Source organism: Bombina bombina, chromosome 5 (assembly GCF_027579735.1).
Source record: "Bombina bombina isolate aBomBom1 chromosome 5, aBomBom1.pri, whole genome shotgun sequence".
Classification (NCBI taxonomy): Eukaryota; Metazoa; Chordata; class Amphibia; order Anura; family Bombinatoridae; genus Bombina; species Bombina bombina.
The window spans coordinates 342,676,936-342,704,258 of NC_069503.1; the positions used below are offsets into that span (position 1 = coordinate 342,676,936).

General features: G+C 35.6%; 1 protein-coding gene across 1 annotated transcript in view; it reads left to right on the forward strand.

Annotated features, from left to right (window-relative positions):
- DNAH11 (dynein axonemal heavy chain 11) overlaps positions 1-27,323 on the forward strand; it is an 851,888-nt gene that overhangs the window by 666,671 nt on the left and 157,894 nt on the right. The window contains 6 exon segments of the mRNA XM_053715724.1: positions 2,197-2,430; positions 3,225-3,371; positions 4,753-4,866; positions 10,949-11,092; positions 12,316-12,498; positions 26,394-26,495. Of these exon segments, the coding sequence (XP_053571699.1) occupies positions 2,197-2,430; positions 3,225-3,371; positions 4,753-4,866; positions 10,949-11,092; positions 12,316-12,498; positions 26,394-26,495 (924 nt within the window).

Below are 27,323 nucleotides of genomic sequence, written 5' to 3' on the forward strand. Positions count from 1 at the left end.
GTAAATATAATAAGAAACAGATTGTGCTGGCTCTGGTCATTTCAATGTAAGTGCCTATCACAAATTGTCTTACAGTTAATGTGTGATCCAAAAAGTGCCCAGTGTGTGCTTAGTTGTGACCCATTAGTTTAGGCCACTGCTGGTATCATGAGAGTCTGTAACCTATATTATTAAGAAAAATAAAAGGAGGTTCACCATTAAAAAAAAACAAGAGTGGTCTCCTTTTGCTCAAGATTACCTTCTGTAGCATTGCATTTTTCATATTACTAAGAGGTCACGTGTGACCTCATACACCATTTAGGAGGTATGTAGTTAGATGGGCAAACGATATGTATACCTATATTTTTTAAAAGTTGTTTTATAAAATTGTAATATATATCTTCTTTTCATAATCTGTCACGTTTTACAATTAATTTTCTTTGTATTGCATACTGATATAGATGTGTTTGTATGCCTTGAACTAAACCTCAATAAAAAATTATATAAAAAAATAGCAAATAACTTAATTGTTTTCTTGCAAAATGAGGTTTTAGAAATTCTCAGTGTACCCCTCAATGAGATAAGAAAACTGACATATCCTCTACTGTAGTTTAAAGCAACAGAGGTGAGGGAAATTTTCAATGGGTCAATGGATCAGAATTTAAGGGTTTATTTAATATTAATATCTCTTATCAGTTATAACCCTTACATTCCTGAGCGTGGGACAGTAGTATACACAGGAAATGTATAAAAGTGTGCAAAGAAGTTTGCAACGCAGAGAGAAAAGACTGCCTGTCTCTGAAATAGTTAATTACAAAAAGCCCATTCAATTGTATGAAGTCAGACAAACAGAAGGATCAGTAAAGAGATACAGATTAACACAGGCATACACACTTAAACAAAATAACTTTATTGGAGAAAAAATATGAGCCCGACTGGACTAGTACTCACACACACACACTGTTTAAAACTAGCTTTAACTCAGGTGAATAATTGTGTATACAGAATGCACATTTTATATTTGCCACCATTCAAAATATATGTTATATATCCCTTTAATAAGGTATTAACTGATGGTAGCAATGAGCTTTATACTTCAGACAGTTGCGTGATAATTTATCTTATTTGGGTTTTTGCCTGAAGCAAAAAAACAACAGTAAGCTCGAGCAAAAAATGAGAGATAAAAAGTAATTGCACCGATACCGATCCGTACACAGACAGATCTCATATGCATAAATATAACTCAATTTTGACTCAATAATTGTTGCAATATGTGTTGGGTTTTAAATTAAAATGTTGCCACACTTATATGTACAAAGAACTTTTGAAGGGAACTCACATCTATAAAGATGTTTGCTAGTTGTGGTTGTAATATAGAGTATTAAGTAAACAAAGTCTATAGCAATGTCTATCAGAAATAACAATGGGTTAAATTCCCATTTGGTACACCCCTGCACCAGTATCAGGTAAGTTATTTCTATTGCTATAAGGCCTGTAGTGATAGACAATGTAAATCACTATATACCCCAACTATACAGAGCAGCTTCACATGAGAGCAATTAATGCGAGCCCCTAAGAAAAGCCTCTACTATATTGGAGGCCACAGTTAATATTAATCTGAGTGAAGCAACAACAGGCTAAACTCAAAAAAGGTCTCTTCTATAGCGGAGACCTGTATTACATTATACTGTCTGATTCAAATAAGATTAAAAAGTTCGTAGCATTTAAATATAGCTGAGTAAGCGTCTAAAAGCAGAGAGGTTCCATAACCTCGTGGAAGTGCCCCTGACGCGCGTTTCACATAACGCTTCCTCTACTGTGCATGGGCAAAACTTAATTCCTGTTTCTCTAGTATTCACTGAATAGTAAACCAGCTCATGCTACTCTAGAAGGTTTGTGACATCAATCTATACATGCCTTCTTGTAAAGGCCCCAGTGCTCTTGTAGGGCTGTGGCTGGTAGTAATGGACCCTGCACATATAAATAAGGAAATAAAAGGTAAAATTATGAATAATATATTGCATATTAGAATGATTTCTAAACCCAATGCTTAGTGGGGGGTTTTAATACAACAATTTTTTACATCCCTTTACTTCATTTTATTATGTTCAACCATTTTATTAGCGTGTGATTGGTTTAGAGCAAAAATGTGTGTAAACATTATTTATTATTCAATTTTGCATATATAATTACATATTGTTTCATTCTTAATTTCAGGCAAATGTAAAAGATTCAATCAGCCAATTTATGGCATATGTACATACCAGCGTTAATGAAATGAGTGCAAAATATTATCAAAATGAGAAACGGTATAACTACACCACTCCTAAAAGCTTTCTGGAGCAAATTACATTATACAAAAATCTATTAGACAGGAAACGGAAGGAATTGTCTCAGAGAATGGAGCACCTAATAAACGGTCTGCAGAAACTAAAGACTACAGCATCACAGGTAACCATGTGTTCTGGATGGTATTTATGGATGGAAACAAGCAAAACTGATCTGGGAAAAAACGTTTATACATTATTTTATGATTTAAAATGCAACCATACACTTGTGTGATTAACTTTTTTATAAAACAATATTTCTATTCATTTGCATATAGACTCATTTTCTTTCATAAGATGGTGAGGGTCCACGAGACATCACATGTGTGATTACACTTTAGTCCACTAGGAGGAGGGAAACACAGCCCTACATTCTAGAGTTTTAAGCTCTCCCACTTTCTCATAATTCCTTCATCAAATGTTTGCCTCCAAGATGGATTTACACATTGTTGAGAGGGATTCTCTAACCAATCTGAGACCCATATGCCCTCAGAATGTCTAGGATGGACAAGAGGGAAAGACAAAAGTTTCAGCCAGGCAGTAATTATCTACTCCCAGTGGGAGATGCCACCAGCCTTCCAGGTGAAATGTGGACTTGTCCACCAATCCCCTGATCTACAGTTCTGCTCCTTGTAAAATCCTTACTAGATCCTTAGCATTGTGCTTATACTAACTCAAATGAACCCGTCTCCTGGAAGCAGATGAGGTATCAATTATTAGATATAGACTCAACACATCGGAGAAACACAACTAACTCTGACCCCCAGCTGACCCCCAGCTGTGTTAGAATATAAAACATTTTACAGTAGATAGAAAAGCAATTGAAGTGAAAATGGAAACCATTTTGTTAATTTAATTAAACTTTAATGATCATAAGTTGTTTTTATATTATTCCATTTTCATATTTTCATTCTTTAGGTAGAAGACCTTAAAGCTAAACTTGCTTCTCAGGAGGCAGAATTGAAACTAAGGAATAATGATGCCGAGGCTCTGATAGCAAAAATAGGGCGTCAGACTGAGAAAGTGAGTCAAGAGAAGGCTATTGCAGATGCAGAAGAACAAAAGGTCAGTCCGTGTTGTTATTTTATCTATTGTTCACTTCTTTAATGTCATAAAGACTAATTTGTCCTTTACTCACAGAACAGAACTACTTGTAATTCACCTAATAATAGCCACATTCATGGCTACATCATGGCATGACATGCTTCAGTTGCAGTGGGAAGAAGCATCATAATTTCCTTTTTTCACTAGTTTGTGTTATATTGGTTCTTTAGTGAAATATGGAACCTTACCTTTAGAGCTTTTCAAATGTTCCCCCAGCCACACATATTGCATATTATTATGTTTGGGTCATTATACCCCCCGCCCACCACCATTCTGTCATTTGTTACAATAGTTTGCATTGGTTGTGTGAAATCCTTCATACTTACTGTATATTCCTTTAGAAATTCAATTACTATGTCAAAATACTTCTATTGGGACTTTATTACAGTAAAGTAAAGTGTGGGTGTCCAACATCATTCTTTACAGCACACAAAACGGCCAGAGCTTAAAAGGACATTAAACCCACGTTTTTTTCTTTCATGATTTAGAAAGAGCGTGCCATTTTAAACAACTTTCTAATTTACTTCTATTATCTAATTTGCTTCTTTAAAAAAAAAAAATTAATTTGATGAAAAGCATATCTAGATAGGCTCAGTAGCTGCTGATTAGTGACTGCACATAGAGGCCTCATGTGATTGGCTCACCCATGTGCATTGCTATTTCTTCAACAAAGGATATCTAAAGAATGAAACAAATTAGATAATAGAAGAAAATTGGAATGGTGTTTAAAATTGTATTCTCTATCTGAATCATGAAACAAAAATATTGGGTTTAATGTCCCTTTAAAGTATCTCTTTGACTTAGCACAGGTGGCTTAAATGATGAACTCACTAGTGATTAACCAGAGAGTGCTTTATATCATTGTGTGCCTATAGGCCGTGCAAACCTCAGCTGAGCATCCTGTAAACTTATTCAAGCTTTTTGAGTAAGGAATCATTCCCATACATTTCTAAAGGCTAAAACCAAACAAAAAAAAGATATTGTAAGAGCCACATCTCTCACACCAAACCTCAGTGGATTTCTATCTGACCATGATTTAGCTGTATGTTGTCAGATTACGGCTTAAATTATGAAAGCCAGAGTCAAAACTTTATACACTACAGTAGGAATTACCAGTTACTGAGAGAGGAACCCTTTTGATCTCATCAGTAACAAAACATTAGTGTCAGGACAGTTTTAAATAAAGTTGTAAACATCTCTATGGATACTATTTTCCTTTTGATGATAACTAACATAGACTAGAGGGGTATTTAGAGAGAGACTCTGGATTTCTAGTAAATCACAAACCCATAGCACTTAAACCATTGTAATCATGCAATAAACATGTTTTGCTTGCTGATAGGTTGCAGCTATACAAATGGAAGTATCTGTAAAGCAAAAGGACTGTGAAGATGATCTCACCAAGGCTGAACCAGCATTAATTGCAGCCACAGCAGCTCTGAATACTCTAAACAAGGTACATATTTACCTGAAATATCGTTATACCAAAAAATGACAAGAATGGGAAAGGTCAAAATATAACCTTGGATATCATCAACGTAGAGGTGATAATGAAATCTAAAAAAAAAATTTTATATTGCTGAGAGACATGCACATTAATACGATCAGTACATGGTTGTACCACAAACATATATGCAATGTAGAGAAAAAGGTATCAAAGAAGGCTTCTGAAACACCTTGTTAGTGTGCTAATCATTTGCAGGAGGTCAGCTGTGCTGAGCCAGCAGATATATTAGAAATGTAAAAAAAATGTATTTGACAGTGAATAGGTTGTGAGTTTATTTTCTGCAGAGTGGACAGAAGCCAATTTGCAAAGGGTAAGGAGGACAGAATATGTGTAGTAGTGCACTTTCTAGAATTTTGAGGCCAATGAAAGTAATATAAATATAGATGGTAGTTATTTGGTCTCTAGAAGAGCAGTTTGACCCCTTCAAAGAATGTGACAGTGGAAGAAGCCAAAATGAAGAGTTAAAGGGATATTCCAGACATAATTGAAATGCACATGGGTGCATTTCAGTTTTGAATAGAAGCATTTTTTGCAGTATAAATTTATTAATAAAAATACTTCTACTAAAAGCTATAACCTTCTTAAGAGCTGACTACAACAGTGCAACTCTTGGCAGGGCCCTCTACCCTATAATTGTTTTGTTGTACTCCCCCTTTGTTTATAGCGCTGCGGAATCTGTTGGCGCTCTACAAATAACCAATAATAATAATAATAATAATAATAACTGTTTAAAAGTATATTTAAGTATGCACCGTGCATCAGCACTTGCTCAGAGAGCCTAAGATGCTTGTATCATCTGGTAATGACTCAATGTGTTAATTGCTGACATGATTCAAGCCCCACTGACCCTCTGAGCAGCTGCAGTATTCAAAATGTTTGTATACTGAGAATATCTAGCTATGCTTCACATGCAGGTGCAGAGAAAACATGCTAACACTAAAAGAGTGATTAAACTTTTACTAGACGCATTTCGCCAATACATGTATATAGCAAATATATGAATAGCTTGATACACTGCAGGATAAGATATGCAAATATTATTTCCTGATTAAGGGACAGTCTACACAAAAATTGTTATTGTTTAAAAAAATAGAAAATGCCTTTACTACCCATTCCCCAGCTATGCACAACCAACATTGATATATTAATATACTTTATAACATTTAAACCTCCTAAATTTCTGCCTGTTTCAAAGCCTCTGTTGACAACCCTTTAATCACATGTTTTTGTATTTGATTTTCACAACAGGAGTCTCCTAGTTCATGTGGGTCATAAAGATAACAATGTGTTCACGTCCGGGGAGTTATTTAAGATTTAGCACAACACATTACCAAATGCAAGTCAATAGATAATAAATAAAAAGTCATGTGATCAGGGGGCTGTCAGAAGATGTTTAGATACAAGGTAATCACAGAGGTAAAAAGTATATTAATATAACTGTGTTGGTTGTGCAAAACTAGGGAATGGGTAATAAAGGTAGGGTGACCATATTGCTGCTTTAAAAAGGGATGCATATGAAAAATACATAGGATTCTTATATAAAACCTTTCTTTAAACAGCCCTGACATATGTATTTTTCAAATGTGTCCCTTTTTAAAGCGGCAATATGGTCACCCTAAATAAAGGGATTATCTATATTTTAAACAATACACATTATATTGTAGACCTTTAAGTAAGTGAATTTTGTGTAAATAGCCTTATTACATGATCTAAACACCTGATTTGAGGATTATGTCACCTTTCAAATCTGTGTTTGATAAATTAATATCTTTAAGCTTTACGTATAGCTTTTGTTGAGAATATCCAGTTTTAAAAACAATATATGCATGATACTATGAAAGATCAATATATTAGCATGTAGTATTTTTACTTATGTCTTACAAAATATAATGTTGTCATCACAAAGAAAAATATAATTTTTTTAATATGCTACAAAAATATTATTTCTATATGAATAATTGTAATCTGAAAATTGTCCAAAACAAATGCATGCAAAGAAAAAAAATGACTTATGTAGTAGATTTTTTTTTTCTTATGAATTTTTATTGAGGTATGAGAAGTAAAAATTACACACAAGAAGCAGAACAGTGGACACTAAATGATACCACCAATCAGGAAGCGTTACCTAGTCCGGCTCCTAAGCTTTCATCCTTGCTTTTTCAAATAAAGATACCAAGAGAACAAAGAAAATTTGATAATAGGAGTAAATTAGAAAATTACTTAAAATCGCATGCTCTATCTGAATCATGAAAGGAAAACATTGGGTTTCATATCCCTTTAAGCCTGAAATATAATGTGAATTTGACAGTACATATAAAAAGAAGAAAATAAAAAATAGAGCACATTAGTTATTTTAGAGTCCCATTAATCTCAAAAGTTATGTAGGAACAAGGTGGTCTCTTAGAAAACAGAAGACTTAGATTATGTACACTTAATTTAATTAAAATGAATATATACCAGACAGACCTCTCCTAATTAATCAAATTAATGACATAATCTTTAACAATTAAAGGGACACTAAATTCAAAGTTAAACTTTCATGATTCAGATATAGCATGCAGTTTTAAGACACTTTCTAATTTACTTCCATTATCAATTGTGCAGTTTCTTTAAACGCACACATTCTAAGGCACCTGCTACTACAGAGCATTTCAAAGCATTAGCAGTGTATACATATATGAGTCTGCAATTGGCTGACAGCTGTCACATGATACAGAGGCTGGCTTATTTAAAGGGACATTAAACACTTTGAGATGGTAATATAAAATGATAAATTGTATATAATAAAACAACTCTGCAATATACTTTCATCATTTATTTTGTCCTCTTTGCCTGTAATTCCATTCTGAAATTGTGAGCTTTTCTGTTCCTGTTAGAAATGGAAGTGCAGAACACTGTTAAATCCAGCACAACCATTGGCTGCACACTCTAGTGACCTATTTATAACTGTCCCTAATTGGCCACAGCAGAGAAGGTAACACAAGTTACAACAGGGCAGCTCCCAGTGTTTTATAGACACTAAAACTTTACACTTATTTTGTCACTTTTTAAACAACTAATGAAACTTTAAAAAATACATCTACATGTTAGTCATGGACTAATCTTTTCTTTGAATGCATCATTCTATCTAGCATGTATTTAGTGTTTAATGTCCCTTTAATTTGAAATTTGTCAAATAAAATCTACTGCTTATTTAATCAGAGTAAATGCTATTGCATTGTCTTTGTATTATGCACTTGTTTATTATGCAGTTCTACTTTATGAATGTTTCTTTAATAAAAAGCTGTTTGTGCAAATATACATAGAATAATATAAACATCTAAGTTTAGCAAATTATTTAAAAACAAAACACATTTTTTCATCTTTAGTTTTAAAAATATTCAAATATTGACAGGTCAATGTTTTGTTTTGTTTTTCAAATAAAACCATATAAAATACACACAAATAATGCAGGAAAACATCGAAACCTAAAAAAAAAAAAATTGAATATATTAAGGATGCAGTGAATGCTTTAATTGATATACTTTGTTTCAAATATTCTATATATGAAATAAATGTAATTGCTCTTTCAGTGAATATTTCTTAACATAATAGTTGACATAACTCACATCTTTAAAAATAAACAGCAGGGTTTGCATCTCGGTAGGAATTGTAATTTAACACTGTCTGAAGAGACAAGATAATGTATGATATCTAAAGGGATCTAACTGATGTTTTACAAGTATTCAATTTTATCTTCCCATGCAAAGCATTTTCTTTTATTTTGCTCATCAGGGAGCCATCATTCACAGGTTTTTGTGGTTTGTCTGACTTACTTGGCAAAAATGGTGGTAAATTTTGTTGCCAAAATGTAGCTTCCTTTGTATACATTTCATAGCTAGATTTTAAGTGCTACAATTCTTGTATAGTAACGTCAGAATGCATCCTGTAGCCTAGCATTTCTATATACACATTAACGTGATAGTAAAATCTCCTCTTTTTAAAATCAGATCCGAACTGTTAGTGATTTTTTGGATGGATTTAAATCATCAGTTGTAATGAAGTTGTGCTATAATTTACTGTTTAATGTTGATATGAAATTCAAATACCCTGCGCTTCGCTGCCCACTTCAAAAGACAATTTTTCGGGGAGCTAAATGTTTGAATTAATCTCCAATCAGTGCTCAAGCTACAACAAAAGTGCCATATGGGAGAAGCGCTGATTGGACAAAAATTCAAACCTTTATCTCACAGAAAAATTGACTTTTGAATTGGCCGGCTGAGCGCGGGTTTTTGAATTTCATATCTATATTAAAGAGTAAGTTATAGTGCAACTTTATTACATCTGATGAATTAAACTCCATCTAAAATAGAACTGAAGTTTACCATTACTTTAATGCATTATGTCATATAAAAAAATCAAAAAGGTATTTGCAATAAAACCTTTATACATCTCAATTTCCAAAGATGCTTCTAATTAACGGGTTACAATTTGTAAGCTGGCAATCAGGAAGTCAGTTTCTAACTATGGGAAGCTAGCACTAAATTACACATTTATCAGGGGAATACATGCACATGCGCTCGTCAGGTTACCACTTGCACAAAATACATTTTTTTTTAACTTGTAATACGAGCGCACCCCAACTAGCGCCACTTGTAATTGATCCCTATGTGAGCAATAGCTAAAGAGCTGCTGTTACTTGTGTGACCAATTTCTTCCACTGACAATAAAGTGCTTTACCATTTTCTTACAGCAAACAGGGTAGCACAGTACCTCTCATTTGATACAGCTTTTAACCCTTCATTGGGCAGCAGAAACAATCCCTGAGTGGAGAAGGTTAAGACTATGCTAAAAACAAAAACTGCAGACAAGTTGTTATGATACACTTTGTCAGGTGAAAGATACCAAGCAGTAGTCAGTTAATCTAAGGGGACCATGGGTGCATGGAGAAATGTTTTGCTTTGTGCAGGTTTTCATGTGTTTTAAAGATGCACTCCTAATACAAGTCATGGTGGTGCAGAATTCATGTATGTTGTTCAGGGTCATAAAGCAACTATCCTTTGGTGAGGTAGGCAGGAGAACAGCAGGTTAGCAAACCAAAGGAGAGTAGGCCCCTTTTGCAGATTGTATTTTCTGAAGGATTCCCCATCACTCAAACAAAATAATTTCATTTACATATTAATTTATTATTGTCATCGGTTATTTGTAGAGCGGCAACAGATTCCGCAGCGCTATCTTGCATTTTAATGTTTAAGCATTGTTGTAATATGGTGATGCAGGGGTTAATATATACATATTTTGAGAAATTAAAGAGCATTATATGGACAGATTAAAATGTGCATTTGTTGGATGCAGGTAATCTCATGCCAATTTCATGTGCTGTTCAGAAATCATTGTCTCCCCCTTGTGGGGTAAATTACAAATGCATTTAGTTAATGTGAGAATAATGGATTTTTAAAAGCTATTATTAATAAAGTAAATATTTTTTTAAATGATTTCAGTTCTCAGTTTCACTACATAAAACTAATGCTTAAAACCAATATCTTATAAATAAAATGTAATAAAACGTTGCTGTAAAACTGTATTTAGCCAACGGCAGAATATATTGTGCAGAAGTTTTTCATCCGCACTACACGGTTATTATTAAATGGTAAAACATATGCCTTATTCAGCAAGTGCTAACAAAGGCAAACATCTGTTCCATTTTCTAGAAAACATGGTCAATTTAATAGGTTTGTGATAAATAGTGCAGAAAATATATTGAGATGCATCCAAAGAAATTGGTGCAAAAGTTGCTTAAAAAGATGACCAAGAAGGAACTTATGAGGGATGAGTTTAGTTGCAAAGACAAATGGAGAATGTAAATGAGAAAGAGGTTAACAGGATTATAGGAAAAGGTTTTGGGATAAAGATGAATGAACTGATAGGATACAGATAAGGGAATGATCAGTTTAGTTATGGGGAAATAATAAAAACCAATCTGCCAGATATACAAACATGTAAGTGGATCATCTTGATTTGCTGTTTCTTGTTGTTTTGCTGTCACACGCAGGTCAATCTCGCTGAGCTAAAAGCCTTCTCAAATCCACCATCTGCTGTCATCAAAGTTACTGCTGCAGTTATGGTTTTGCTGGCTCCAAGAGGCCGAGTGCCCAAAGACAGAAGCTGGAAAGCATTTAAAGTATGCATGGGAAAGGTATGTTACGTAGAATCACTGTGACCTTTAATATAACAGTGCATTAAATACCATAAGACTTCTGTAAGACCGTTTGATGTCTAATTGTAAAGGGACATGAAACCCAAAATGTTTCTTTCATGACTCAGATAGAGAAAACAACTTTCTAATTTACTTCTATCTGCAAATTGTCTTCATTCTTTGGTATTTTTTGTTGAAAAGCAGGAATGTAAGCTCAGGAGTTTGCACGTGTCTGGAGCACTATATGGCAGTAGTTTTGCAAGAGTGTTATCCATTTACAAAACACTAGATGGCAGCACTGTTTCCTGCCCTTTAGTGCTCCAGATGCCTACTTAGGTATCGCTACATAACAGAATACCATAGGAACAAAGCGCATTTGATAATAGGAGTTCATTGGAAACTTTGCATGCTCCGTTGAATCGCAAAAGAATATGTTTGTGTTTCATATCCCTTTAAAGTAAATGTTTCACTAAAAATATTGTTTATTTCCACAGGAGATTTCAAAGCAGAAAACTGTCACAATTGTTGTATATATTGTTAGTAGCTTATGATCTATTAGTGACAAACACATTTGAATAACTGGCTACTGGAATGAATGACTAATGAAGTTTAAAAGGTCTTTGATACTTAAAGTTAAAAAAAAAAAAAATATTATTCACTTTTTAAAACTGTAATATTTCCCCCCCCCCCTAAAGAATGTGCGTAGTTTCTGCTGGCCCTTGATTTAAAGGGACAGTACACAGTTTGTAATGACAAGACATGTCTGTTGTGTTGCTGTAAAGAAACCAGCCAAGTCTTTGTTTTTAAAACAAATTAACATCCTTTTCTCTGCAATTATTTTTTCAATAGCCAAACTCCACCCACCATTTGCCGTATTTGGAGGAGCTAATCTGGGGTTTAGTCAGTAGACCAGCAGACTATTCACGGTCGTAATGTTAGCATAAAAAGCATTTTTGCAAAATTGTTGTCAGTTAAAGCCAATTAGGGACAGATATCTAGCAGAGTTAGCCTTGAAAACAACAGCACGATGCATTTCAAGTTGTGGGTATTAGAAACTGCTCAATTTTCAGAGCTAAATAACATAAAAGGGGACAAAATAAATAATAAAAAGCATATTGCAAAAAACATTTTATGTGAAAATCTCCCAGTGTTTACTGTCCCTTTAACTGCACCATGTTATTAAATGAATGTGTATATTAATAGGATTATTTTGTGTGTTGCAGATTGATGATTTTTTACAGTCTCTAGTAAACTATGACAAAGAACACATTCATGAGAACTGTCTGAAGGTGACAAAGGAGCAGTATCTCAAAGATTCTGAATTTAATCCTGATCTGGTTCGCACCAAGTCTTTTGCAGCCGCAGGTCTCTGTGCTTGGGTTATTAACATTGTGAAATTCTATGAGGTACTTGCATCCACGTTTTATTTAATGGCACAGGAAAGTCAAATTTAAACTTGCATAATTCAGATAAAATGTGTTATTTTAATAAAATGTTAAATTCACTTCTGTTTTCAAATTTACTTTGTCCTCTTGCTATCCTTTGTTGAAAAAGAATATGTACATAGCCTACACTACTAGGAGCTATCTGGTCATTGGTGGCTACACACATTTGTCTCTTGTCATTGGTTCACCAGATGTTTTCAGCTAATTCCCAGTAGTGAATTGTATTACTGTTGCTGACTTTAACTCGGTGTTTAATCTCTTTGCAGGGTTTTAACTCACAGTTACATACAAACAATAGTGCAGTTTTTAAAATATCTAACACATTAGAGAATTTTCTTGTTGCATTTTCATATCCCTTGAAATCAAACACTGTTCCCTTAAAGGGACACTGAACCCAAATTTGTTCATTTATAATTCAGATAGAGCATGCAATTTTAAGCAACTTTCTAATTTACTCCTATTATCAATTTTTCTTCGTTCTCTTGCTATCATTTTTTTAAAAATAAGGCATCTAAGATTTTTTTTTGGTTTCAGTACTCTGGACAGCACTTTTTTATTGGTGGATGAATTTATCAGCCAATCAGCCAATAGGATTGAGCTCGCATTCTATTGGCTGTTCCCCCAGTAAGTCGATCTTCAGGGGGTTAGTGTTAGTTTTTTTTAAGGGTGTATTGGCTGGGTTTTATTTTTAGGTTAGGGTTTGGGCGGCAAAAGAGCTAACTGCCCTTTTAAGGGCAATGCCCATCCAAATGCCCTTTTCAGGGCAATGGGGAGTTTAGGTTTTTTTAGTTAGTGTTTTATTTGGGGGGTTGGTTGTGTCGGTGGTGGGTTTTACTGTTGGGGGGTTGTTTGTATTTTTTTTTTACAGGTAAAAGAGCTGATTAATTTGGGGCAATGCCCCGCAAAAGGCCCTTTTAAGGACTATTGGTAGTTAAGTTTAGGCTAGGGACTTTTTTTATTTTAATAGGGCTATTAGATTAGGTGTAATTAGTTTAAAAATCTTTAATTTGTTTATTATTTTCTGTAATTTAGTGTTTGTTTGTTTTTTATACTTTAGCTAATTTAATTTAATTTAGGTAATTGTATTTAATTTAGTTAATTTATTTAATTATAGTGTAGTGTTAGGTGTTAGTGTAACTTAGGTTAGGTTTTATTTTACAGGTAAATGTGTCTTTATTTTAGCTAGGTAGTTATTAAATAGTTAATAACTATTTAGTAACTATTCTACCTAGTTAAAATAAATACAAACTTGCCTGTAAAATAAAAATAAACCCTAAGCTAGCTACAATGTAACTAATTTTATTTCCCCATAGGAATCAATGGGGCTGCGTTAGGGAGCTTTACGCTGCTTTTTTGCAGGTGTTAGACTTTTTTTCAGCCGGCTCTCCCCGTTGATTCCTATGGGGAAATTGTGCATGAGCACATACGACCAGCTCACCGCTGACTTAAGCAGCGCTGGTATTGGACTGCGGTAATGAGCAAAATTTTGCTCAACGCTCACTTCTTGTCTTTTAACAACGGGTTTCTGAAAACTCTTAATACCAGCGCTGCATGTAAGTGAGCGGTGAGGGAAAACTGCTCGTTAGCACACCACAGCCTCTAATGCAAAACTCGTAATCTGGGCCTTTATTTAATATGTTACTGATTATTATATATTATATTATTACATTGTTTTTATGATGTAGGCACCCACTAAGGAAGGGTTTTTGAAAATTACGTCCCTAAGGAGGTGAAAAAGGGTGGTGAATTTTTTTATGAGGATACCTATATCTTAAAAACCAAAGATGTTACATATGTGAAAATTGGTATTTAGATTCTCCTTTAAAAATAAAGAAAACATAATTTATGTAAGAACTTACCTGATAAATTGATTTCTTTCATATTGGCAAGAGTCCATGAGCTAGTGACATATGGGATATACAATCCTACCAGGAGGGGCAAAGTTTCCCAAACCTCAAAATGCCTATAAATACACCCCTCACCACACCCACAATTCAGTTTAACGAATAGCCAAGCAGTGGGGTGATAAAGAAAGGAGTAGAAAGCATCAACAAAGGAAATTTGGAAATAATTGTGCTTTATACAAAAAAATCATAACCACCATAAAAAGGGTGGGCCTCATGGACTCTTGCCAATATGAAAGAAATTAATTTATCAGGTAAGTTCTTACATAAATTATGTTTTCTTTCATGTAATTGGCAAGACTCCATGAGCTAGTGACATATGGGATATCAATACCCAAGATGTGGAGTCTTCCACTCAAGAGTCACTAGAGAGGGAGGGAATAAAAATAAAAACAGCCAAATTTCGCTGAAAAAATTAATCCACAACCCAAAAAAATAAGTTTATTTGCATTTTTGAAAGAAAAAAACTTAAATCAAAAAGCAGAAGAATCAAACTGAAACAGCTGCCTGAAGAACTTTTCTACCAAAAACTGCTTCCAAAGAAGCAAATACATCAAAACGGTAGAATTTAGTAAATGTATGCAAAAAGGACCAAGTCGCTGCTTTGCAAATCTGATCAACTGAAGCTTCATTCTTAAAAGTCCACGAAGTGGAGACTGATCTAGTAGAATGAGCTGTAATTCTCTGAGGCGGGGCCTGACCTGACTCCAAATAAGCTTGATGAATCAAAAGTTTCAACCAAGAAGCCAAGGAAATAGCAGAAGCCTTCTGACCTTTCCTAGGACCAGAAAATAAAACAAATAGACTGGAAGTCTTCCTGAAATCTTTAGTAGCTTCCACATAATATTTCAAAGCTCTTACCACATCCAAAGAATGTAAGGATCTCTCCAAAGAATTCTTAGGATTAGGACACAAGGAAGGGACAACAATTTCTCTACTAATGTTGTTAGAATTCACAACCTTAGGTAAAAATTTAAAAGAAGTCCGCAAAACTGCCTTATCCTGATGAAAAATCAGAAAAGGAACAACACTTTCCAAGAAAGTAGTTTAATGTCCAAAGAATGCATAGGCTCAAATGGAGGAGCCTGTAAAGCCTTCAGAGCCAAATTAAGACTCCAAGGAGGAGAAATTGATTTAATGACAGGCTTAATACGAACTAAAGCCAGTACAAAACAGTGAATATCAGGAAGTATAGCAATCTTTCTGTGAAATAAAATAGAAAGAGCGGAGATTTGTCCTTTCAAGGAACTTGCAGACAAACCCTTATCCAAACAATCCTGAAGGAACTGTAAAATTCTAGGAATTCTAAAAGAATGCCAGGAGAATTTATGAGAAGAACACCATGAAATGTAAGTCTTCCAAACTCTCTAATAAATCTTCCTAGAGACAGATTTACGAGCTTGAAACATAGTATTAATCACTGAGTCAGAGAAACCTCTATGACTTAGAACTAAGCGTTCAATTTCCATACCTTCAAATTTAATGATTTGAGATCCTGATGGAAAAACGGACCTTGAGATTGTAGGTCCGGCCGTAACGGAAGTGGCCAAGGCGGGCAACTGGACATCCAAACCAGATCTGCATACCAAAACCTGTGTGGCCATGCTGGAGCCACCAGCAACACAAATTATTGTTCCATGATGATTTTGGAGATCACTCTTGGAAGAAGAACTAGAGACGGGAAGATGTAAGCAGGTTGATAACACCAAGGAAGTGTCAGCCCATCCACTGCTTCCGCCTGAACATCCCTGGACCTGGACAGGTATCTGGGAAGTTTCTTGTTTAGATGAGAGGCCATGAGATCTATCTCTGGAAGCCCCCACATCTGAACAATCTGAGAAAACACATCTGGATGGAGAGACCACTCCCCTGGATGTAAAGTCTGGCGGCTGAGATAATCCGCTTCCCAATTGTCTACACCTGGGATATGCACCGCAGAGATTAGACAGCAGCTGGATTCCGCCCAGGCAAGTATCCGAGATACTTCTTTCATAGCTTGAGGACTGTGAGTCCCACCCTGATGATTGACATAAGCCACAGTTGTGATATTGTCTGTCTGAAAGCAAATGAACGGTTCTCTCTTTAGCAGAGGCCAGAACTGAAGAGCCCTGAGAATTGCACGGAGTTCTAAAATATTTATTGGTAATCTCGCCTCTTGAGATTTCCAAACCCCTTGTGCTGTGAGAGATCCCCAAACAGCTCCCCAACCTGAAAGACTCGCATCTGTTGTGATCACAGTCCAGGTTGGAGGAACAAAAGAAGCCCCTTGAACCAAACGATGGTGATCTATCCACCATGTCAGAGAGTGTCGTACGAGCAAAGGGGATCGCGTCCAATGCTGCAGTCATGAGACCTAAAACTTCCATGCACATGGCCACTGAAGGGAATGACTGAGACTGAAGGAGCCGGCATGCTGCGACCAATTTTAAACGTCTCTTGTCTGTTAGAGACAGAGTCATGGACACTGAATCTATCTGGAAGCCTAAAAAGGTGATCCTTGTCTGAGGAATCAAGAAACTTTTTGGTAAATTGATCCTCCAACCATGTTTCCGAAGAAACAACACTAGTTGATTCGTGTGAGATTCTGCAGTGTAAAGACTGAGCTAGTACCAAGATATCGTCCAAATAAGGAAACACTGCAGTACCCTGTTCTCTGATTACAGATAGTAGGGCACCCAGAACCTTTGAAAAGATTCTTGGAGCTGTTGCTAGGCCAAATGGAAGAGCAACAAATTGGTAATGCTTGTCTAGAAAAGAGAATCTCAGAAACTGAAAGTGTTCTGGATGAATTGGAATATGAAGGTATGCATCCTGCAAGTCTATTGTGGACATAGAATGTCCTCGCTGAACAAAAGGCAGAATAGTCCTTATAGTCACGTTGGTACTCTTACATAACGGTTCAACATTTTTAGATCCAGAACTGGTCTGAATAAAATTTCTTTCTTTTGTACAATGAATAGGTTTGAATAAAACCCCAAACCTTGTTCCTGAGGAGGAACTGGCATGATTACCCCTGAAGACTCCAGATCTGAAACACACTTCAGAAAAGCCTGAGCTTTTACTGGATTTACAGGGATGCATGAGAGAAAAAATCTTCTCACAGGAGGTCTTACTTTGAATCCTATTCGATACCCTTGAGAGACAATGCTCTGAATCCAATGATTTTGGACAGATTTTATCCAAAAATCCTTGAAAAACCTTAATCTGCCCCCTACCAGCTGAGCTGGCATGAGGGCCGCACCTTCATGCAGATTTAGGGGCTGACTTTGGTTTCCTAAATGGCTTGGATTTATTCCAATTTGAGGAAGGCTTCCAATTGGAAGCAGATTCCTTGGGGAAAGGATTGAGTTTTTGTTCTTTATTCTGACGAAAGGAACGAAAATGGTTAGAAGCCTTAGATTTACCCTTAGGTTTTTTATCCTGAGGCAAAAAAACTCCTTTTCCCCCAGCGATAGTTGAAATAATAGAATCCAACTGAGAACCAAATAAATTATTACCTTGGAAAGAAAGAGATAGTAATCTAGATTTAGATGTCATATCAGCATGCCAAGATTTAAGCCACAAAGCTCTTCTAGCTAAAACAGCTAAAGACATGGATCTAACATCAATTTTGATAATATCAAAAATGGCATCACAAATAAAATGATTAGCATGTTGCAGTAAGCGAACAACGCTAGATATGTCAGAATCCAATTCGTGTTGCGTTAAATTTTACAACCAGAAAGTTGATGCAGCCGCAACATCAGCCAAAGAAATTGCAGGTCTGAGAAGATGACCTGAATATAAATAGGCCTTCCTTAGATAAGATTCAAGCTTCTTATCTAAAGGATCCTTAAAGGAAGTGCTATCTTCCATAGGAATAGTGGTACGTTTAGCAAGAGTAGAAATAGCCCCATCAACTTTGGGGATTTTTTCCCAAAACTCTATAGATTTTGCTGGTAAAGGATACACTTTTTTAAACCTTGAAGAAGGAATAAAAGAAGTACCTGGCTTATTCCATTCCCTAGAAATCATATCAGAAATAGCCTCAGGAATGGGAAAAACCCCTGGGGAAACCACAGGAGGTTTAAAAACAGCATTTAAACGTTTATTAGACTGAACGTCAATAGGACTGGTTACCTCAATATCCAAAGTAATTAACTCTTCTTTTAATAAAGAACGCATATACTCTATTTTAAATAAATAAGTAGATTTGTCAGTGTCAATGTCTGAGGAATGATCTTCTGTTTCAGATAGATCCTCATCAGAAGAGGATGAATTATCATGTTGTTGGTCATTTGAAATTTCATCAGCTAAATAAGAAGTTTTAAAATACCTTTTACGTTTATTAGAAGGTAGAAATGTAGACAAAGCCTTCATAATAGAATCAGAAACAAATTCTTTAAAATTTACAGGTATATCATGCACATTAGAAGTTGAAGGGACTGCAACTGGCAATGTACTATTACTGAGGGAAACACTATCTGCATATAAAAGTTTATCATGACAACTATTACAAATGACATTCGGTGGAATAATTTCTACAACTTTACAACAAATGCACTTAGCTTTGGTAGAACCGATGTCAGGCAGCAATGTTCCAGCAGAAACTTCTGAGGCAGGATCAGATTGGGACATCTTGCACAATGTAAGAGAAAAAACAACATATACAGCAAAATTATCTATTTCCTTATATGACAGTTTCAGGAATGGGAAAAAATGCAATAGCATAGGCCTCTGAAAGGAAAAAGCAAGAGGCAAACAAACAAGGGGTATTGAAAAAAATTAAAAAAATTTGGCGCCAAGTATGATGCACAACGTAACGTAAAGTCTTTTTTGGCGACAAAAATGACCGGAAATGACACACTTGCGTCACTAATGGCGGCCACCGTGTGAAAGGTTTCGGCATCACGTATGACGCCGGAAATGACGAAGTTGCGTCATAAACGTACTTTTTCGCGCAAAAAAATTTTTTGCGCCAAGAATGACGCAATAAAGTTTAGCATTTGACGCACCCGCTGGCCTAATACCCGCAATTACAAGAAGTAGTCAATTGAAAAAAGACTAAAACCCAGGTAAGAAATACATTTCTTAAAAATGTTTACATTCCCAAATATGAAACTGACAGTCTGCAGAAGGAAATACATGAACCTGACTCATGGCAAATATAAGTACAATACATATATTTAGAACTTTATATAAATGCATAAAGTGCCAAACCATAGCTGAGAGTGTCTTAAGTAATGAAAACATACTTACCAAAAGACACCCATCCACATATAGCAGATAGCCAAACCAGTACTAAAACAGTTATTAGTAGAGGTAATGGTAAATTGAGAGTATATCGTCGATCTGAAAAGGGAGGTAGCAGATGAATCTCTACGACCGATAACAGAGAACCTATGAAATAGACCCACGTTAGGGAAATCATCGTATTCAAATAAGTGATACTCCCTTCACGTCCCTCTGACATTTGCTGTACTCTGAGAGGAATCGGGCTTCAACAATGCTGAGAAGCGCATATCAACGTAGACCTCTTAGCACAAACTTACTTCACCACCTCCATAGGAGGCAAAGTTTGTAAAAACTGAATTGTGAGTGTGGTGAGGGGTGCATTTATAGGCATTTTGAGGTTTGGGAAACTTTGCCCCTCCTGGTAGGATTGTATATCCCATATGTCACTAGCTCATGGACTCTTGCCAATTACATGAAAGAAATATGTGTTTTAACATTTTCCGAAAATCCACTTAAGGGGGGTCAAAAGGGGGGGGGGGTCTGATTTATGAGGATACCTATATCTCAAAAACCAAAGATGTTAGATGTGAAAATTGGTATTTAGATTCTCCTTGACAAATAAAGAAACATGTGTTTTACCATTTCCCAAAAATCAACTTAAGGGGGGTCAAAAGGAAGAGGAGTGCTGATTTATGAGGATACCTATATCTTCAAAACCAAAGATGTTACAGATGTGAAAATTGGTATTTAGATTCTCCTTCAAAAAAAAAAATACATGTTTTAACATTTCCAGAAAAATCTACTTAAGGGGAGTCAAAAGGGGTGGGCTGATTTATGAGGATATACCTATATCTAAAAAAACAAAGATGTTACAGACGTGAAAATTGGTATTTAGATTCTCCTTGAAAAATAAAGAAACGTGTTTTACCATTTCCCGAAAATCCACTTTAGGGGGTCAAAAGGAGGGGTGATTTATGAGGATACCTATATCTCAAACCGGAGAAATAGTTCTGTGCTGTACCCTTAAATGTTATGGTGAAGTGGTCACTCTTGTGTCTATGTGTATATATATATATATATATATATATATATATAGTGTATCACCCATATGGTAGCAATATAAAGTCCCAAATGTACAGTACTTCACAGTTCAATATAATGTCAAGCAAAAAAGAGTGAAAAGGAGTACTACAACACCCCTGATGGTGGTGACAATTAAGGGTAATCTGTAGGTGTCTCTTATTAGTTCTTTAAGGATCAGGACACAATAATTGCCATTAACAAATAAAAGAACCACATAAGTAAAGCACAATTAATGCTTAAATACTTAATAACACCTTTTAAAAACACTTAATAATTGCATATAAAAGACGATTCAAAAATAAAAAATAAAAATAGATGAATACAAGTAAATACAATAAAAGCACCACTATGGTTGCCGGTCACGTATTGCATGTACTGTACCCCCACTTTAGTATTCCTTACGCGTTTCGAAGTTTGATTATACTTCTTAGTCAGAGCAACCATAGTGGTCTATTACTAAGTTTTAACAGTGCCACAGGTACACTGTATCAAGTCTAAGCAGCACGAGTAGAAAGATATTCATTGAAATATTAGCTATTTATCTGATTTATGATTTTTTGTTATAACTATTAATTAAGATTGAAGGGTTTGTAGCGCTGGTAATTCATCTTTATTCTTACATATAGATATATATATATATATATATATATATACACACACACACAGGAGAAAGGTGGGCATTTTTAGAAAAAAAAGGGCTTTTACATTGCAGTCTATAGGGAACAGGGTGTTCCCTGTAATTATATATGTGTATATAAACATATTAACTCATAAATATATAAGCATATGAATATATATTTATTTACTGATGCCCAATGATGCATGACTTACCCCTTTTGCTGCGCTAGGTTCTCATGCCGTGTCTAACGGCATGAGAACAAGGCTCCCATTGGAGCCTATGGAAGCGCGCTCTTGTGAGCTCAATGCTTCAGTTCAATGCGAACGAGAGGTCGCATTCTCATTGTACCTACCTTGTAATACCAGCGAAAGCGATATTTTGCAATCCACTTGTAATAAAGCCCACAATCAGCCAACTCAAGTTTCAGATCATTGAACATGTGCCCTTTAACAGACGGGGAAGGAACAGAGAGCAAAGACTGAAACAGAGGGAGGCACTTTGAATATTTTAATTAGAAACTAGGATCCCCTATGGTATGAATAAGGAATGGAACCTGTCTGTATTTTTGTATTAAATTGAGATACTGTTTCTGTATGGAAAGAGACTATTTGTTTTGAAGGGGTTAACAATACCTATAAGGTATTTAAACATGGCTGCATTTGACTATTCTATACATGATTAAGGACATAATGTAGTTTATTCACTTTTTCTTAATAAAATATTCATTTTTGGATGAGCTGCTGCTTACTGCAAATTGTATTTCTATTAAGACTTTAGTCCTGCAGTGTTCACTATTATACACTGGTGCTGCTTTATTTGGACCTTAACTGGAGGCTTTAGCACTCTCCTACTGGGAGCCTTATTTACTCACCTGCACCTATATCTAGCAATTCAGCATCAAATTTTGGTTGTAGTGCTTGCCAGTAGTGTGGGTTTGTTAACATTTTTTGAGTGTTTTTTTTACCACGCCTTCCTGCCTATTCCTTTCCTATGGTGCTGTAACCATCTCAGTGTGTTGGTAGCTGGTGAGGTGGAGGTGGTGAGACACTCTATCATATCAGAGCTTTTCTCAAAAAAATGTTTTGACTCTTTCGTTTGCTGGGAATTATAACTAGGCTTTACTGTTTCAGTACAGTTATTTTTGGCGTATACTTGTAAATATACCTCACGACAGAGCTGGCTCAACCATGAAACCAAGTGGGTCCAATGTTAATGTCACTACTGGGGTGGGGCGCGTCATTTCATTCTTGGACCCAGGCAGCACAATATCTTGAGCCAGCCCTGCCTCACTGTATTTACAGGGATTCTTCAGTTTTACATTGTGCTACCCTTATCTATATTGCTTTCCTTAACGTGATGGTAAACAATATATATATATATATATATTTATAACCAATTCAAAAAAAAAAAAAATATCACCATATAAATCACAGCTGCTGCAATATTTTTGCAAAATGATTAATGATTTTTGTTAAAATTACATTTATAAATAAATTACGGCACAAACGTTTTTAATTGATCCGTCCGCCTCCTTAGATTTTCAGTACTGCATATAGATTTGCATTACTGACGTATAGAGCCATCCCACCCACTCTATATGTCTATATGTCAGATTTAATGCATGCTCCCTAGAGAATGAATGGAACTGCATGTCACATCATCTGAGCAAACAGAGGATCACAAGATCCACTGTCTACTTGTTGAAGTATTAGCTGCAAAAACGTGATTGTACTGTAATCCCCTGATCAAACGATCATTATCGCACATTTATTTTAGTATCAGTGGTTAAAACAATAACATTATGTATAGTAAAATAACTTACTTTGGAAAAAAAAGACTATTTGGACCTGTAGACAATAAACCACTAGAGTGGTACTTTCCCGAGGAAAACAGTGAATTGGGAAAAAATCTTCGATTCACTGTTTGCCCTGACTTTATTGGAACACCCCTTTTCAATCTTCTGTGCATGCGCTACCGTGATCAGGTTTCTGACCATCTCTAAGCCTCTGCAGACCGCTTCTTATCTCAGGGCATTTAATCAGCTTTTCACAGCCAGACAGTAGTGCTAGTTCATGTGTACCATATAGGTAACATTTTGCTCAGTCCCGTGGAGTTATTTATGAAGCAGCAGTAATTGGCTAAAATACAGATTTGTAGATAGCACTGAGATAAGGGGCAGTCTGCTAAAGCTTAGATACAGAGGTAAAAAGTATATTAATATAACAGTGTTGGTTATGCAAAACTGGGAAATGGGTAATAAAGGTACTATATCTTTTTAAACAATAACAATTTTCATGTAGACTGTCCCTTTAAGGACACTTTGGTTAGAAAGCTTAAAGTCTTTCACAGAGAATCCTTTCTGCTTTATGTTTACACCTGCTGTCAGTGTTACTTGTGTAGCTACTGCTACTGCAGTCTGCCGTGACAAAACCTTTTAGAATTATTTTCTGGGTAAACTACTCTTGAAGAGATCCAGGATCACTTAAAGCTTCTGAGAACTGCATAAAATGATGCTGTGCCGTGGCAGGGCAAGATTTAAAGTTTAAATCTTGATCTTCTGACATGGTCTCTAAACACAATCTATTATCTATTTCCTTACAGGGTAAAAAAACCTGTTTGGTGCAGGGGTATAAATATGAATTAACATACAGGCCAAATCCCTTTAGTCATTCATCACAATGGTTAAGACCAAGGAATAAAGCTGGGATGTGCGGCAAAATTTTGTTGAGCTTCACAAAATGGGAAGTGGCAATAAGAAATAGCAAAAGCATTGGAAATGCCCATTTCCACCATCAGGGCAATAATTAAGAAGTTCCAGTCAACTGGAAATGTTATGAATCAACCTGGAATAGGATGCGTGTCTATATGGTCTTAATGCACTGTGAAGAAGATGGTTCGAGTGACCAAAATATCTCCAAGGATCACAGCTGGAGAATAGCAGAAGTTAGTTGCACTAAGCGTCTTCAGTTTGCCAGACATGACTGGAACTTCAAATAGGATTGGGTTCTATGGTCAGATGAAATAAAAAAAAGAGCTTGCTTGGCGTTTACAGAGAGTTAGCCATATGGAAAAGTACCTCATGCCCATGGTTAAATAAGGTGATGGCTCTTTAATGTTTTGGAGTTTATTTTCTGCCAGATGACCTGGACATTTTGTTAGGAAAGATGGCATCATGGACTTTATGAAATATCAGCAGATCTGACTACTTCTGCCAGAAAGCTTAAAATCTGCCATGGTTGGATCTTCCAGCAGGATAATGGTCCAAAACATACATCAAAATCAATACAAAAATGGTTTACTGACCACAAAATCAAGGTCCTGCCATATCCATCCCAATCCCCTGACTTGAACCCCATAGAAAACCTGTGGGGTGAATTGAAGAGTAGAGTCCACCAGCGTCAACTTGTCATTTTTTATGGATCTGGAAAGAAGTTTCACTGCACCATTATTGATAGATATTAATAATAATAATAATAATAATAAACAGTTGTTTACCTGGATTTAAATCTTATGACCTTTCAATAATGGACAAGCAACTTCACAATGAATGTATGAATTACAAGTCCTGCTAGCAATTTCTGTAGATATTTCATATGATTACCTCTAGATAACTAGTATCTATTTTAAGATCATATATATATGCAAATGATCTCCCCCTGTTGAAGCTTTACCATGAACCAAATCTCAAACGTTTTGAATAAATGTTTAGAAGATCATTGTAGATTTGTGAACAAAACCTCTCAGTATAAATATATTTTTATATTAATAAGATACTACAAAATGGACTAAGTTGGGAAGAAACAATTTAAAACACACAATATAGAGACTACTGAATTGCTCTCATAGAAGTTGTTATAGTGTGACAAGTTTTACCCTATTATGACACCAATAATGGTTGGAGGGAATTATCTTCCCAAACCACTTGATTACTTCCCCTTACAAATCCTTTGATAAGTGAGTTACCAGGTTGTCTAATGATTTTGGCAGATAACTGTGTAGCAGGAACCTAGAGCAAACTTAGCAGCAGGCATAAGTAATTAGTATCATGCAGGGATATACAGAGGACGGTCTTGGCTGTTAGTTACTCTGTGTCATTAAACAGTCCGCCTGGCTAGTATCGGGAGGAGCGGTGGTAGTGAGACATCACTCCTGCGGCGGAGCCAGGGGTCATCATGAGTACCTTGAATAAGTAAGACAGTTTGAGATAATCCACTCTGTCACTCCCTTCCAAACCACTCTAGGCAGACTATTTAATGACACCTAACAGCCAAGACCGTCCTCTGTATCTCCCTGTATGATACTAATTACTTATGCCTTCTGCTAACTTTGCTGTATGTTCCTGCATGTGCATGACTAAATAAGGGACTGCTTTGTCTTATCGGGCATTTCATTGCTTGCCCTGCTGTATATGCAAGCTATGCTAACTGTCCATTAACTTTTTGGAGCTTGCTTATCTGCAACAACTACATCTTGCTTTGACACTATATGACTCCTATAAATTTGGACATTAACAATTTGCAGGATCATTGTATTGTACCAGTATATCACTTTTATGAGCTAGTTTAGGGAGATATATGTGTGGTAACTTTGTTTTTGTTTGGTGTCTGCATATTTACTTTATCACTCTCACTGAGTATAGTGAGTAATAAATGTTGTGTGATACAAATGCATGCTGACTTCTTCCTACATTCATGAATCAAATATCTGTTCTTTTGTCAATTTTTTGGATTTATGAGTAAGTGCTGGCAAAAGGTTTCCCCTATCCCTTCCCTTTTATTCTTTTTGATATTAACTTTGGGAACCTCCTTGCACCAGGTGATTCAATACTATTTAATCACCTGTAGTGTAATGCAATAAAGTATTCCGTTTCTACTTATAAAGACAGTCATTTTAGGTATATCATAGTACATACCTTCCCAAGTACTAGGAAACTCACCTATTATCAGCTGAAAGGGGGGTGAGCAGCTGTAGGCAGGCCATGTCTTGATAATTCACAAAAGGGTAACTGGATATGTGTAATCTTTTTGCCATTTCAGGTATACTGTGATGTGGAACCTAAACGTAGGGCATTGTCCCAAGCCAACCACGACCTCAAGGAAGCAACTGAAAAATTAGGAGCTATCAGGAAAAAACTTCAGGTAATTTCATCTTAAAAATATCCAATCTTAAATCACTTGTATTTGAAAAACTATTTCAATACTATAATTAAACTGCAAACAACAACGTGCCTGATTTATATTGGTAAAAAAAAAACTCCTAATGCAAACATATTACAGCTTATATACATGAATAAAGGTTAAAGGGATTTTGTGCTATAAAATGTTCTCTCATGCAAAGTTATGTGAATTACCCCTTTCGCTGCTAGGCCTTTTTCATACCCCTGTGCTAAGCAAATTTTGAACTCCCTTTTTTTTTCTTTCTTTTGCTACTTACATTTGAACACTATTGTAAGTTCAATTTCAGGGAGTGACCCACACAAATTATATAAATAGTTTTTTTTGGTTTTTTTTCATGAGGCCCATAATATACAATTATAATATTTATATTTCATGGCATGTGAGATAGCTGCAGCAACAAATGTAAAAAAAAATAAATTAAGATTTTAGTGAATAATATTGAAAATGACCAGGTGACCACTGTTGTTTCTGTCTGTGATCACCTTACTAAATTATCATCAAGAGTAGCCACATGTGAAATAGGGGCCCATATGTGCTTTTGGGGGTTATACTATAAACTAGAGAGGCCTCTTACATTTCTTTCTTGCAAGGTGATGACCTGGCTATAAAGACGACATTTATACATGTTTTAACTTTTATACTATAAAATAAACTTTATTAGGGGTCTCTAGGCATAACAGTTTTTTTATTGAGCCTAAAAAGTTGCATCACCCAGCAACACCCTATGCGTTGTGTTTTTTACTTTAAAAAAAATCCAGCTCTTTTACCTGCCTGTCACATTGGGGCCGC